This window comes from Lactuca virosa, chromosome 2 (genome assembly GCF_052849685.1).
Source record: "Lactuca virosa cultivar CGN04683 chromosome 2, Lactuca_virosa_CGN04683_v6, whole genome shotgun sequence".
Classification (NCBI taxonomy): domain Eukaryota; kingdom Viridiplantae; phylum Streptophyta; class Magnoliopsida; order Asterales; family Asteraceae; genus Lactuca; species Lactuca virosa.
In genome coordinates, this window is record NC_136427.1 from 200,632,482 (window position 1) to 200,649,383 (window position 16,902).

Below are 16,902 nucleotides of genomic sequence, written 5' to 3' on the forward strand. Positions count from 1 at the left end.
TTGTGATCTCCTCCCTGAACCCTCTTTTTCTGTTTAACTTCCTTTGTACCCGGTCTAATCATGAGTTTATGCTTGATGATTTTCCGGTCTACTCCTACCATATCTGTGGGAGTCCACGCAAATATGTGCTTGTATCGCCGGAGGAGATCGATAAGTGCCCGCCTGGTGTGCCCTGGAAGATTGCAACCGATACTGATTGTTTGATCACGATGCCCTTCGTTGATAACTTCTTTCTCGAATGCCGAATCACCCTTCACTTTTTTGGTTTCTCTTGTTATCTCGGCTGGTTGCATGATCGTAAAGCACTGCAGTTGCTTTGGTGGTGTGGCCAGGATTGCGGCCGAACCTCCGCTAGTGTTGAACTTCACTATCCCATGCATGGTGGACGGGATCGCACCTAATTTGAGCAAGGTTGGCCTCCCCAGAATGATATTATGTTCTGCTGAATGTCGGATGACAACAAAATCGACCAGGACTGTTTTCCTTCGCTGCTTGTCATGACTAGTCAGTGTAAGAGGGAGGTGGATCGTGCCTAGCGGCCATAGGCTGTGTCCCGTGAATCCGACCAACCTTCCCGCTGTAGGCCTCAGGCGGTCCTTCCACATGTCTGGGAGAAGACGGAAGCAATGCTCGTAGATGATGTCTGCGGAGCTGCCTGTGTCGATATACACTCTGTGTATGACCATGTCTTTAATGGAAGCCTGTATTACAAGGGGGTTATCACCTGTCCAGCCTTCGGGCTTGGGATCTTGCGATGAGAACGTTAGCTCTTGTGTCATGGTCGTTTGATTCTCCTGGTGTGCAGCTCCTTCATGTCTGCTTCTCTTGGCTCGTATCATGAATATTTCTTTGGGCTGTGTACCCTCTTTCGGAGCTCCTTTGGCATTTTCTGCGTCAAACTTGGCGCACAGGTTGCGTGCTATCTCCGCGAGATCTCCCTTGAGCTTTTTCTCTTCCATCTCTTTTTTAAGGACCGAGCAATTGGTTGTGTCGTGCGTCCTGCTTTTGTGGTATTCGCAGTACCGCCCCTTCGGTGTTCTCTCTTGCTGCTTGTTCGTAACCACGTATAGGTCTAGGCGACGACCCCGTCTGTCGTCCCGACGAACGGCCTAAAGCGACCCAATGGTCTCTTTCCTCGTCCGAAGTGCATGCTTCCCCCCGGCGTTTCTGGGTTGGCTGGGTTGTAACGCTTGGTAGCCATAGCGTTTAAGTATGCTTGCTTTGCTGCTTTGCCTTCCTCCTGTCTTAAATATCTTTCCACTCTCTCCTTTAGTTCGGATCTCGTCTGTGGTTTTTTGCCCATGAGTTTTTATGACAGAGGGCCGGGGAGGAGTCCCCACGTGAAATCTCCTACTATAAGGCCCTCGTCATGACCTGGCACATCCAATGTGGCGTTTGTAAACCGTGTGAAGTACTCTCTTACGCTTTCCCCTTCCTTTTGCTTACATCCGCTGATGGAATGAGAGTCGCCTTTGTACTTTCGCAGTTGCATGAAGTTGGTGAGGAAAAGATATTTTAGTTGGCCAAAGTTGTAAATGCTACTTGGGGGCAGCATCTTGAACCATGTGCATGTATTTCCATCTAGCGTTGTTGGGAAATATGTGCACCAGAAACGTTCGTCTAGCTTCAGCGACGTCATTGTCCATTCATACGTGTCGATATGACTGTCCGGGTCGGTAGTGCCATTGTAAGTTTTCAAGTTGGGGAGCTTTGCTGTATTTGGGATCTCGTAATCCAGTAGTTCCTTGGCAAACGGAGATATGACGCTTCGTGACAGGTAGTCTTGATTGGGGATGGTCAGCGGGCCGTGTGTATTATACTGGTGGGTCGTGTTGTGCGGCTGTGCCCCTCGGTGGCCGTATAATGCCTGATACCCTGGGTTAGGACCGTAGAAAGCCTGCTGTTGAAATGGAAATTGCAACGAGTATCCCGGGTGTGTAAGTTGATGTTGAGCCAAGGATTGCGTTGGTGTGGGCTGTTGTTGACTTGTTGGGGTGGTCGCTATAGGCGCACCCCATGTGCCTGTCAAGAGATGAGGCAATGATGGCGGTGCCGCCATGGCTTGCGCGAGCGGCGGGAGCATCAGGTGTGTGCTCGTTGGTATTTGGCTCTGTGGTGACACGTGGAGTGGCAGTTGGGTGTTTGGTGCTTGGTTTCCTGTCGCTGAAAAGAAGGGAAGTTGGTGTTGTATCATTGGGGTGAAAAAGGGTGACATTTGGTTTACTGAGAGTTGTGTCGCCGTTGGCTGGAATGTTAACGCCATTTGCAAAGGTGTGGCGAGTGGTACCGTTCCCATAAGTGGCGTCGGTTGCCGAAATGGCGTTTAGATGATAGCCTCTGTGCCCCGTTGTTTGCAGCGAAACAGGTGGTTGGGCCAGCTGCTAGGGCGTTGTGGTTAGCATAGAGCTTCCTTGGCCGGTGAGTTCATTGGTAGTCGTTATGGGTGGCGGTACATCGTCCAGCGGTGTCATGGAGCGTATAGGGCTGTTCTGTATGCCCTCAACGCCGTCACTACCGTCAGACGCCATTGTTTTTGATGATACAGTGGTTTTTACTTCGTTCTTCGTCACACAGAACGGATGGCACAAAATGTTGCGACCTGGGCTTGGACCTCCTTTCTGATCTCCGATTTGATGTTAAGAGGTATTTGTAAGGTCACACGAAAGAACAACCGTCAACCGTTTCCCGGGAGGAGGCTCCCAGAAGAACGCTCCGACGGTCAAGTTAGATATGTTTATGAGGTCTTAGGAAATGAATTGCTCTTAGAGAAGACTGCTTACCTTTAGGGCTCCTAAGTACGCCCTTTTATACTTAGCGATCCTGCTTGTCCGTACGGGACATGATCGCTTTTAGGGGACAAGGTCAGAGGTGCTGATTGGAGGATTGTGCGCCTCTTTATGTCAGAGCGCTGCCATTGGCTCCGGCGGTAATGCTCTGATCCTCTGCCTTGTCGCTTGACTGTATACTTTGTCTTATACTGGGAGCGTCTTTGGCGGGCGCGAGCCTTTCGCCGGGGCGCCCTGCTCTTAGGGGCGCTGGCGGCCACTAAGCCTTTCGATGGGGCTCCCTGCTCTCAGGGGCGCTGGCGGGCACTGAGCCCGCTCCTCTTGGCTCGGTCGGGGCGCCAGGTATCTTGGCCAGGAGCGACTTTTCCGTGCTGACTTAGGCACGCCATCATTTGGTAATTTAATTAACCAAGGTATGACTACTTTGGTTAAAATAAATAAAGGGGGGGGGGGGGACTGAAATGGTTTAAATTGAAATTATGTTTTAAAATTGGACTGGTTTTGTTAAGGATTTTCAATGAAGGGGCTGAAATGCTTCTTATTATTCAAAGTTTGGAGGTCGGGATTTAATTTTGTTAAAAATAAACAAATGAGGGGCTGTTTTGTTTAAAATACACCAATGTTTTGGAAAAGGGCTTCTTTTAAAATGGATGTTGCAGCAGACGGGTTTATTAGTCATTTTATCGAAGTTGGAAGGATTTAGGGCTTTTACGCCCTATCTTTTGTTCGATATGTCATACAGATGACAAAAGACGAACGGATTACGAAGGGACGGAGCAGATGAACGAAGAGAGGGAAGCACGAAGATGGAGGTCCGATGGATGCCGATCGATTGCTGGCCGAGGAAGCGTCTCCGGAGTCGACGAGACCGAAGCAATGAAGGAACGAAGCATCGAGTTCGGGCTCCGTCTCGTCCGGCTGTGATGTGTGAAGGGGGAAGAGAGAACCAGTCCGCCTGGAGCGATGTGAGCAGCAACAACAGCACAGACGAGGCTTCGATGGCCGTTGCTTGATTGGAGAAAGAGAAGGTACGAGGGTGAGGCTAGAAGAGGGTTTCTTCGGTCTCAGTGGGTACAGCAGTGAGATGCGAGGCCAGAAGGGGACCATCTCCGATGCTCGCCTGCTTCGAGGAAGGTGAGAGAAAGACGGGAGCGACAGCAGAGCTGTCGCCGGTTGCTTCTTCAACGAGGGCTGCGGTGGCAGCTCTTGGTTGTAGCTTCTCGTCAGGCAGAAAACACGAAAGGATCGGGGATGTTTGGATTGCTTCTTTAACGAAAAAAAATGAACATGAACGGGATCAGCAACAGGTATGGATTTGGTTTGTTTTGACAGGAATCTATGGAACCTAAGTGGGTGTTTGGGTTTGTTTTAGACAGATAATCAAAGATGGATGAAGAACAAAAGGGAAGTTGATGATCTTCCGGTTTGCTGGAAAACACAAGCACGAGGGGTTTCACTGTCAGCTTCAATCATGGAAGAGTTTACTATAGTTTGTGGTTTTGTATAAGTTAAAATTGGTAGAACATTATAACTTATTATTGTGTGTATATTTTTCTCTCATCCATATTGTATGTACTTTAAATGAGATTTTTAATAGAGATTTAGAAGCAACGATATAAATGATTTTGATTAGATTTTTGGGAGACTTTTGGGGGATAATGTCTTAAAAGGGTAATATATTTTTCAATTTGTACACATTTGGTCACTGAGTTTTTTTCGTCCATATTTACCCCTTTAACTTGTTAAACTGTACACATTCAGTCCATATGACCGGTTACTTCAGGTTAGCCGGGAAAAATGACTTAATAGGGTAATATATTTTTCATTTTGTAGACATTTAGTCCTTAATATTTTTGTACACATTTAGTCCTTAATAATTTTGTACACATTTAGTCCTTAATATTTTTGTACATATTTAGTCCTTAACATTTTTTTTTGTTTCAAATAAGTCCTTTTTTTACTCACTCAGTATTTATAAATGATTTCTTTAGGTTTTTCTCACGACATCTTACGTGGAACAATCATTGATGAGTTGTTTAGGTTTGTTGATGTTTATGTCCAACATGATCTCGACTACTTGGTTGCGTAGGTCTTGTGGTTTGACTTAGGTCTTGTATTCTGAACGTCGTAACTTCTTCATATGATATCAGATTTTAACGATCTTATATCCACGTGTTCATTTTTTCATTAAGATTACTCCCGTTAAAATGTAATATATTTTTACTTACGATTTAAAAAAAAACATCCATACATGCATTCATAAAAACGTATGGACAGGGGCAGACGCAGGAATACATAGTAAGTGTTGCCGAGATGAAATAGGTGTTGCTGATACATGAAAAATAGCTATAAACGAAAAAAAAAAAATCAAAAAATTTTCCACTGCGGACAAAAAAAACAGTTGTTGCTGGTGCAACACCGGGACTAGGCTAAATCCGCCTCTGCTTATGGATATAAAAATCGTAAGTAAAAATATATTATTTTTTAATGGGAGTAATCTAAATAAAAGTTGTAGTAGACTAAAATACGAATGCATGGATATAAATATCGTTCGCATGGATATAAACATCGTTAAAATCCGAGATCGTATGAAGAATTATGACGTTCAGAACACATAACCTAAGCAACCAAGCAGTCGAGATCGCGATGGACATAAGCATCAAAAGGCCCAAACATTTCATTAATGAATTTCCCACGTAAGATTTTGTGAGAAAAAACTAAATAAATCATTCATAAGTATTTAATGAGTACAAAAACAAAAATGACTTATTTTGCAAAAAAAATAAAAAATAATAATAATAATAAATTAAGGACTAAATGTGTACAAAAATATTAAGGACTAAATGTGTACAAAGTGGGAAATATATTACCATATTAAGTCATTTTTACCGGATAACCTGAAGTAGCTGGTTATAAGGACTGAATGTGTACAGTTTAACAAGTTGAAGGAGTAATGTGAACGAAAAAAACTCAGTGACTAAATGTGTACAAATCGAAAAATACATTACCCTTTTAAGTCATTATCCCGACTTTTGGCTGCAGATTTGAAGTACTTGTGATCTTGAATCATTTTGGTTAATCTTGTAGTGTTATTTTAGGCAAGTATACACTTCTTGAATGGTACTACTTATACACACATGTATGGGTATTTTGATAATAAGATGCATATCATACATGTGTTTGTGTTTGTATTAGTTTAATTATTTATGTATTTGTTTGGTTTGAATTTAGAAGCAATGTAATTCCTAATTATTTGTGTATTTGGGTGTGTACTGATTTATTGTACTAGTTATATACACTAGTATATTTATTTAGGTATTACATATATATAAATTTAAACTCATACGTTAGGAAATGAGAAATTGTTAATTTGATAAACATTGGTCGGTTATATTTAAAATTGACACATATAATGTATATTTATGGAAATTTAATCAACCACATGTAATTGATTATGACATATGTCTCATACCCGTGTGTGTGTGTATATATATATATATATATATATATATATATATATATATATATATATATATATATATCCAACCACATGTAATTGATTATGACATATGTCTCATACCTGTATGTATATATATATATATATATATATATATATATATATATATATATATATATATATAGGTTTAGGTTCTATGCAAAACAAAAAACCCTAAAAAAAACCCTAAAAATCATTAAAATGCATAAAAAAATACTTAGAGATCACAAAACTTTTTTTTAATTTTTTTTATCAAAAAATCGCAACTTTTAGGTCAAAATCGCTGAAATTTTTTTTGAAAAAAAACTATTTTTTACAAAAAACAAAAAAAAAATTGATTTTTTATTTTTTTTTCAGCGAAATTGTAAAAAATGCTGCGATTTTTTGATAAAAAATTCAAAAAAAAGTTCTGTGATGTGTTGGTATTTTTTTATGCATTTTTATAATTTTTAGGGTTTTTTTAGGGTTTTTTTTGTTTTTCAAATAACCTTCCCATTGGTTATGTATTCTGAAATAATATATAAATCCAAAGCTGGTTGATGTGGATTTTAACGATGGAAATAGCCCATCACTTAGAAAAATGTGAACGACTATATATATATATATATATATATATATATATATATATATATATATATATATATATATATATATATATATATATATATATATATATATATATATATATATATATATATATCAACCACAGTTTTCTAAGTGATGGGCTATTTCCATCGTTAAAATCCACATCAACCAGCTTTGGATTTATATATTATTTCAGAATACATAACCAATAATAGAAATCATGTCAATATATATATATATATATATATATATATATATATATATATATATATATATATATATATATATATATATATATCAACCACAGTTTTCTAAGTGATGGGCTATTTCCATCGTTAAAATCCACATCAACCAGCTTTGGATTTATATATTATTTCAGAATACATAACCAATAATAGAAATCATGCCAAAATAAATAGTTTAAGGTTTTGGGATTAATAAATCTGAAAACGTTTGATTTTTCAACTTTTATAAATATTTGTATTAAAAATATTTCAAGTATGAAATTAAATATTAGACTATAATATGAGTCCAAAAACATTCTCGAAAATTCCATATGAGGTGTGCAAGTCCCTCAATAGATAGAAACGGTGTTGACAATTTTAGGGAAATATGTATTATACTAGTTTTGGATTCTTAAAACGTCGTATCTTCTGCATACGAACTCCGTTTTGTTCGTTCTTTATATTTTCAGAAATAGGGAAACACGTGCTACGAGACTACAGTGTTTATATTTCTCACAACTGCTTAATACAAAACTTTAGTTTTTAAGACGCATTAACTAGGGTTAAAGTTTGAGTTGTTTGAGCTGTTTGTCAGTTTACACGTTTGAAAGTAATATATAATTTGGTATTTTATAATATTTGAAATGAACTCATTTATTTCACATAAGATGCACTAAAATTCAATGAGTCAAATTAATAAGAGGTTTACTGTGAACTTGACCGTTCACAGTCTTTGACCTAAATTCTGGAATGTCACAAATGGATTAGGAAGTAATGATAACTCTCCCACAATGATCTGCCTCACTCATACAAATAGGTTGTCCTTTTGAACCTAGATCTTGGGATCTCCAGTCTTCTAGGTAAGGTTTCATTCGTATGAATTTATTCATTTAAAGGCTTTAGTCGCATTCCTCTTGACGACTTATAAACTACATATCTACTCAAGCCTTTTGTAAGCCGATCCGCAATGTTATCCTTTGACTTCACCCGGTCAATCGTGATAACTCCCATAGAGATTAGTTTTCGTATCGTTTTATGTCTACGTCTAATGTGCCTTGATTTCTCATTATACATTTTACTTTGAGCTCTACCAATTGCCGATTGGTTATCACAATGTATATATATGGGCGTTACCGCCTTTGGCCATTGGAGAATGTCCTCTACAAATTGACGTAGCCACTCCGCCTCTTCAGCACAAATATCTAAGGCGATAATTTTATATTCCATTGTAGACCTGGATATAACTGTTTTCCTGGATGATTTCCAAGCTATAGCAGCACCCCCAAGTGTAAACACATATCCACTTGTAGATCTGAAATCTTTTATGTCATTTATCCTACTTGCATCAGTATATCCTTCAATAACTGTTGGATGTCTGCAATGATGCAATCCATATTCTCTCGTGTATCTCACATACCTTAGTAGCCTAGTAATACTCTTCCAGTGTTTAGAATTGGGTTTACTAGTATATCTACTTAGTCTGCTCATAACATATGCTAAGTCAGGTCTGTTACAACTCATTAGATACATCAGACTGCCAAAAATTCTTAAATATTCCACTTCATTAACACTTTCACCTCTATTTTTACGTAGATGTTGACTAGTGTCAACTAGAGTTCCGGCTATGCTAGTATCTCCCTTAGCAATTTTTTCGAGAATCTTATCCACATAGTTTGTTTGACTTAAAATCAAACCACTTTGGGTTCTTGTTATGTTGACTCCAAGAATCACATCCGCTAAACCCATATCTGTCATGTCGAACCTGGATTTAAACGTATCCTTCGTGGATCTTATCATCTTGTCATCACTACCAATGATAAGCATATCATCAGCATATAAACACAAGATGACATAACCATGAGTGGTTTTTTTCACATAGATACACTTATCACACTCATTGATTCTAAAGGCACTTTCCATCATTACTTGATCAAACTTTTGATGCCATTGTTTTGGAGCTTGTTTTAATCCATGTATAGACCTAACAAGTTTACAAACCTTATTCTCATGTCCCGAGGCAATGAACCCCTCAGGTCGCTCCATATAAATTTCTTCTTCCAACTCCCCAGTTACGAAAGCAGTTTTCACATCCATTTGATGAACTTGTAGGTTTCTAATGGCTGCAAGGGCAAGAACTAATCTAACGGATGTTATTCGCATTACCGGTGAATACGTATCAAAATAATCTATACCTTCCTTTTTTCTATAACCTTTTATTACTAATCTTGCCTTGTATTTATCAATACTGCCATCAGGTTTCATCTTTCTCTTAAAAATCCAACGGTAACCAATTACTACATGGAGGTAGATCTACTAGTTCCCATGTATGACTTTGTTAGATAGATTCTACCTAATTTTTGATGGCTTCTTTCCATTAAGGTCCCTCAGAAGATGTAGCCGCCTCTTGGTAGGTTTTAGGTTCACTTTCCACCACATAGGTGAAAAAATCATCACCCAATGATTTTTTTGATGGGTTTGAGCATAACAACAATTCTGAAGTGTTCTTGCAACCCTAATGCTTTGGATCTAGGTTTTCTCTAATTGAACATGCAAACTTGAACACAAAAGGAGAAACCCTAGGAAGTGTCTACAAATTTCGATATTCATATCAAACTAGGGTTAGGCTACATAACTTGATTGTTATATTGTAATAACAATGATTCCCTTGGAGATCTTGAAGCTTGAGAACTTAGTGTCATAAGTGTAACACCTCTAATGGATCACAAACACACAATGTAGGAGAATGATATGAGAGAGGAGGAGATCAAATTTTCGGCTATTGCTTCTTCCAGAGAGTGGCCGAAAATCATAGCCTTAAGGGTTCTATTTATAGTGCACCAACGATGCTATGTATAACCCTAATCTCAAATATGGTAATTATCCACCTCCTTTGATTATCCATATATGATAAGATATTCTAGAAACTCTAGAATAATCTTAAATATACACATTAAAAACCGTCCACCCTTCCCCTAGGAAGGTTTTGGACCCTTTTGTTCAGCTATTGAACAATTGCACTTTTCGTCTGCACTTTTAATTAATTCCTTTAATCCCAAAATTAAATCCAAATTAATTTCTGATTAAAGATTAATTAACAATATTCACAGTAGCTGCATTTTCCATATATAGTTTTGCACCATCTTCAACATCCTTGTAGGTGCTGAAAACACTCTTGTCATGACACACATGACGAGTAGCCCCTGTGTCAATCCATCACTCCTTCGAATTAGTATTCATGAGATTCACCTCCGAGACCATGGCCGTGAGATCAATTATCATGGCCACCAACTCCATGTCATCATTCACCATGTTTTCTTGATGGTTCTCCCGTTTGGGTTGCGGGAACTCTAAAGCCTTGTGACATGGTTGGCCATAATTGTAGCACTTGAACTTCTTCTTGAAAGTTACTGCCTTGGGGCATAGGTTCTTGCCTTTTCCTTTCCCTTTGTGAGCTCCCTTGCCTTTGCTCCTGGAAGTTTGACCAGCTTCCACCACATGAACCTTAGAAGGTTCAAAATCACTACCTTTCTTCAAAGCCATTCGATTGTCTTCTTAAATGCGAAGACGCACCACCAGTTCCTCCACCGACATCTCTTTTCGCTTATGCTTAAGGTAGTTTTTGAAGTCTATCCAACCAGGAGGAAGACTTTCAACCATTGATTCAACTTGGAAAGACTCACTAAGTTCCATTCCTTCTGCATTGTTATCATGTATAATGACCTGAAGATCTTGGACTTAACTCATAACGGATTTTGAGTTAACCATTTTGTATTCCAAGAACTTTGCAACAACATGCTTCTTGGTATCAACATCTTCTGTATTATACTTCCTTTCCAAAGACTCTCATAGTTCCTTAGTAGTTGCAACTTTAAAATAAACATTGTAAAGTGCATCAGCTAGCCCATTCAACCGATAGTTGCGTCACAGAAATTCTAAATGCTTCCAAGCATCCACTGTATTCACATCTTAAGCATCAACCTACCCCTCAACAGTTATAGGAGCATTTTCTGTTAGGAACCGAGCCAAGTTCAAAGTGGTCAAGTATAATAACATCTTCTGTTGTCGCCTCTTGAAGTTAAGACCATAAATTTTTTCAAGCCGTTCAGCATGATGGGCCATGATCTTAGGCACACGTGTTGTAGCAGTCGAGTTCACAACAGAGGTTCCAGTAGCAGCAGGAGTTCCAGACATTCTGAAAAAATTGAATTTACAATTAAATTAATTACCATAACGAAACGATATTGAAGACAATATCGGTACACACTTCATTCAGAAAAACAGAAAGAAACGAAAAATAAAAACGAAAAGAAAAATATGTTTAAGACTGTTAGTTATTGGCTTCGTTTCTTGAATAAAAAAATTATGTCTGAACCGAATGATCTGCAAGATAAAACGTTAGAAACAAACGTAGTGGCTGAGCCTCAAGTTGGACTCGATTCCCTTAAATAGATTTGTCGTCTGTTCCTAGGTTACAACAACTGTACTGCCGGATATGGCTACTTGCCTGAAAAAGTTGCCGAAAATAGTTGCAGAGAGAAGGAGAAAGAAGATGAGTATTTGCATATGTATATCGAATGAGGTAGTAATGGTCCGTTTTTATATTGGTTTGTGATTGCAAGAAATCAATTCATCATTAAGGAATTGATTGTGCCAATTAAATGCTATTAATTGCATAATTAATGCGCACTAAATGCACCAGTTACCAAAAAATCAAAACCAAGGACCAAAACTGTAAAGTTTAGCAAAGTTGTGGGTTGCACGGGCCTGAGTTTTCGGAGTTGCATTCGTGTCCGTTGGTCGCGCCCATGTGCAAGTTCGGTGAATTTGGCCTACGAAATCTATGATTCGCACCACCCTGCGCGTGGGTAGGAGTTAGAGTAAATCCATAGACACAAGTTTGTAAGTCTATCATTCATTCATGCTTATAAGCTCACTTGATTATGGTCTTCCTACCAATGTGATATTCATTCCCACACCCACCTCTTTTTCTAACTTCTATTGCCAAATACCCAACTTTGAGTATCGATATCTCATTCACATATACTCCATTTTACACATACGATATATCGTTTCAAAGCTCTCACGGTGTAGAACACAAACTCACTTAGAGTTAATTATATATACAACATCTGTATATATTTATATATGTCCAAAGTTAGTAAAAATACACATATTTATACTAAAATTTCCAACATCATTCAATACTACCTAACCGTGCTTTGTGTTTAAATAATATTAGAAATAATTTCCGGTTTAGTATTACAATTTAACGTTCTGATTGATTAATTTAGAAATTACTTATCTACTGATTTTCTTTTATAATTTAGATCATGATGGTTAATTGATATGAACAATTGTTTCTAAGCTAACACAATTTATTTATTTTTTTGTTAATTAATTAATAACCAATTATTTGAAAAATAGTATTTGAATATATATTTTAAATTTATTTTATATTTTGATTAATTTTTAATTTAACATAATATTTAAATTAACAAATAAGTGCATTTTAATAATCATTTTAAAAATATGCTAATAATATGATAGTATTTTGTATTTAATAACATTTTCAATTAATAGATTAATTATTTGGAAATTGAAAGACCAAAGACTTAGACTTTTAAATGCATATGATGATAGAAAAATCTATGTATTGTATGATGTGATATAATGGTATTGGATAATCAGCCAAATAGTAATTAGTATAAAAATCCTTTTTTTTAAGATAAAATATACTAAATTTCAAAACAAATTAACACAATTATCTTTGAAATTATTGAAAAATTTTTAAATGATCTAAATTGAATAAATATAAATCATTATTACTCTTTAACGCCATTGTCCATGATATAGGAAAATAATATTTTGAGTTTTTCACTATGTGCCTTTGTAATCATTTTATCACATATGATTATTCAGAACCGCATATTAAGTCTCAAAGTAATCGAATAATCAAGAAAAAATAGGTTACTAACCATAGTGTTCAACTTATCACAAAAAATAGTCATGCCGTATGGTGCATGTCATTGACTTAGTCTACCTCTTGACTTGTTTTGATAGGCCAACTCATCGACCGAGTAATAAATTTCATAGGCTTTTATTGTGAGGGCCCCACAACGTCAATTCTAGGATAGTGATGCGTTTTAAGGCTGTCCGGTATACGGTATACCGGCAACGAACATGTTCGTTGTCAACGTGGCCACGGACCACGGCAGCGCATACTATCCCGCCGGTCCGTGGTGGCCCGTGGTCGTGGTGATTTGTGGTGGGGAGCACGGAGGACGACGACCAATCCATTTCTTCTTCACTCTCACATAGACGGATCCAATAAAGCACCATGGGTATCACAGGAGGCCCCAAATTTTTTTTTTAATAGATTGTTTCTGAAATTTATTATTTATATCGCAGAAAGTCTAAAATATATTTTGGGCTACCCTAACTTTTTTTTTTTAATATTGTTGTAGACGTTTAATCCAATAAATAATTAGCCCAAACTTAAAAGCCCAAGTTCTTAATACCACAATATTAATTGACGTCAATTCTCAGCATCTAATTATCGTAACTTCCAAATTCAATTCCCTCCCTGCCCTGCGACTCGCCGTTGCTATGATGTCCTCCTTCTTCTGCCGCTGATCGGTGGCCGGTGGTGGGTGTTTTCCGGCTAAATCCCCCGGTGGCCGGTAGTGGGTGATTATTGATCAAAGTGGTGCACAATGAAGCAAGTAAGTAGAAATTTTGTGATTATTTTTTGGTTAATTGAAATTCAATTTTTTGGCATTGTGTTGAAAAAATAGAAATTACCAATTAGGATTATTAAATTAGAGACTTATGGTCAATAATTAGTGATTATTTGTTGTTGAAACTTGAAATCAAGTTTATAGTTCATATATTTTGATAATTTGATTGCGGGTTGTTATTTGTTGTTGAAACTTGAAATCAAGTTATAAAATTAGAGTTGATTGTAGATATATTTTGATTGTAGGTTGATATTAACAAATTTTTCAAAAGACAATTAGATGTTGGAGACAACAATGGTGAAGGAACTTCAAAAAAAAAAAAAACAGGACTAATGAAAGTACACAAGTTCCACAACCTAATCAACATACACCAAAACCACAATCTAATGAACATATTCCAAAACCACAAGAACCACAATCTAATGAGCATACTCAAAAACCAAAAGTACCACAATCTTTTGATTTGAATGATCTTCCTTCGGACCCAGGGGAGAGGCCAAAGATTACATCTTATAATCCTAATCAAAGGGATGAAATAAGGAGGACATATTTGATTAAAGGACCTTGTCAACCAAATGGGCATAATTTTGAGTTTACCTTATTTGGTGAGAAGCAAAGACGTTTTGTTGTGGAATGGTTTACGGAATTTCCATGGTTAGAGTATAGCATTAAAAAAAAGAAGGCATATTGTTTTTATTACTACTTGTTTAGAGACATGGTATGCGGTCAAGGTGGAAAAGATGCATTTATAACCGAAGGCTTTAACAATTGGAGTAAAAAAAATCATTCCGAAAACATATGGGTGAGATTCAAAGTTCTCACCATAAGGCCGAAGAAAAGTGTCATTTGTTATTGAGAAAAAACCAATCTATTTGTGAAGTTTTGCATAAGCAAACGGAACTTGAGCAAAGTAATTATGAAATTCGATTACGTGCTACAATCCGTAGTTGTAGATTTTTATTGAAAAATGCATTACCATTTCGTGGACACGATGAGACGGAAAACTCTACTAATAAAGGACTTTTCATTGAAGTCTTATATTTGATTAGAGAAGATAATGAGAAGATTTTTAATGTTACTTTAGAAAATGCTCCAAAAAATGAAAAGTTGACTTCTCTGACAATTCAAAAAGATATTGTCAATTGCTTTTCAAAAGAGATAATCAAGTCTATTTGTGATGAAACTGGTAAAGATGTGTTCGGTATATTAGTTGATGAGTCTAGTGATGTTTCCAAAAAAGAACAAATGGCTATAGTTTTAAGATATGTTGATAGACTTGGGATTGTAAAGGAAAGATTTATCAGAGTTGTTCACGTGCTGGATACATCCTCTTTGAGTCTTAAATCCGCCATCGATATTGTTTTTTCCAACAACAACTTGACTATCGATCAGGTGAGAAATCATAAAATATTTATTCCTTTAATATGATATTAATTTTATTTTTATGTGTTATATTTTTTTATTAATTTTTTCAAATATATAGGTGAAGGGGCAAGGTTATGATGGAGCAAGTAATATGAGTTGTGCATTCAACGGTTTGAAATATTTGATTTTAAATGAAAATAGTTCTGCACATTATATACATTGTTTTTCACACCAACTTCAATTAGTGGTTGTGGCGGTTGCAAAGAAACATGATGATGTTGAAGAATTCTTTGGTTTGGTGGTTACTGTCGTTTGTGGGTCTTGTAAGAGAAAATATATGATACGAGAGATGCAAAGAAAGAGTGGCAGCCGAAATTGGTATTGGTGAAACTGAAACAGGAAGAGGGTTGAATCAAGAGATTTCTCTTGTTCGAGTTCGAGATACTAGATGGGGTTCACATTTTAGAACAATTGTAAGTTTGTTGAATTTGTTTGCAGAAGTTGTTACGGTCCGTAAATATGTCAAAGAGGAGGGGTCTACTTTATCTAACCGTAATCAAGCAAAGGGTATTTTGTCATATTTCAAAACACTTGATTTCGTGTTTCTTTTACACTTGATGTTGGAAATTCTATGTCTCACGGATACTTTGTCAAAGCATCTTCAAAAAAAAGATCAAGATATTTTAGAAGCGGCTTCGTTAGTAAAAGGGACAAAGAAAGCATTGCTAGTTTTTAGAAAAGATGGGTTTCCACAAATTTGGAAGAAGGTATGTGCTTTTTGTGAAAAGCATAGTATTAGAATTGTGGACATGTCAGAATATTATGTTACCCCACGAAAGCGTAGGACCAATAAGACTAATCAACATCATTTTGAAGTTGTGATTTTTAACACGATTTTGGATATGCAAATTCAAGAATTTGGGGAAAGATTTAGTGAAGTTGGCACGGAGTTGATGGAGAACATGGCGGCTTTGAGTCCTTGTGACTCATTTTCTGGTTTTGATAAAGCAAAGTTGTTAAAGTTAAGCGAGATATACAAAAAAGATTTTGACGATTCAGAAAGGGCGCAACTTAATGGGCAACTTGATATCTATTATCACTCTTTGCTCCATGATGAGAGATTTTTCAACTTGAAGGGAATTGCAGACCTCTCTCGTTTGTTGGTGGAAACTGGGAAGCACCTCTCTTTTCCTTTGGTTTATAGATTATTAAAACTAACTTTGGTTTTGCCCGTCGCAACCGCAACCGTTGAACGGTGTTTTTCTGCAATGAAGTTCTTGAAGACCGATTTGCGTAATAGAATAGTTGATGATTTTATGAATGATGCTTTGATTTGTAGTGTAGAAAAAGAAGCACTAGAGAATGTTAAGACTGAAAATGTAATTAATCGTTTTTGCAAAATGAAAGAGCGAAGAGGTGAACTTTAAAACGAAACTTTGTTATAGAAGTTGAAGTTTATATATAATAAAATTGCGGTTTTTATTTTTTTGCTTATTTTATATTAAAATATTTTTTTTCTTGGGATACCCCATTATTTTGATCCTAGCTCCGTCACTGCACTCTCATGCGTCTCTCTTCTCTCTTTTGTTCTTCACTTCTGGTCGTTGTATGTACTCCGGAGTTGGTTCGTGGCTGGTGGTGGCTAATCTGGATCTCTCCACGACCGTTGTTGTGGAGAGTATTACTGATGATCTAATATTCTCATGCTC

The 16,902-nt window shown here is 36.9% G+C and overlaps 1 protein-coding gene across 1 annotated transcript; it reads left to right on the top strand.

Annotated features, from left to right (window-relative positions):
* Nucleotides 1–14,543: 14,543 nt before the first annotated feature.
* On the top strand, nucleotides 14,544–16,620 carry LOC145158134 (uncharacterized). Its single transcript, XM_079077068.1, has 4 exons — nucleotides 14,544–14,601; nucleotides 14,709–15,220; nucleotides 15,312–15,486; nucleotides 15,593–16,620. Exons 1-4 carry the CDS (start codon nucleotides 14,544–14,546, stop codon nucleotides 16,618–16,620), a joined length of 1,773 nt encoding a protein of 590 aa, XP_078933194.1.
* The last annotated feature ends 282 nt before the right edge of the window (nucleotides 16,621–16,902 follow it).

Excerpts from the sequence above, each read along its gene's own strand:
- LOC145158134 (XM_079077068.1), top strand. The coding sequence starts at position 14,544 with ATGGTATGCGGTCAAGGTGGAAAAGATGCATTTATAACCGAAGGCTTT. Across the intron at positions 14,602-14,708 it reads CGAAGGCTTTAACAATTGGA|TTTTGCATAAGCAAACGGAA; the intron begins GTAAAAAAAATC and ends CTATTTGTGAAG. Across the intron at positions 15,487-15,592 it reads TGATGTTGAAGAATTCTTTG|GAAGAGGGTTGAATCAAGAG; the intron begins GTTTGGTGGTTA and ends AAACTGAAACAG.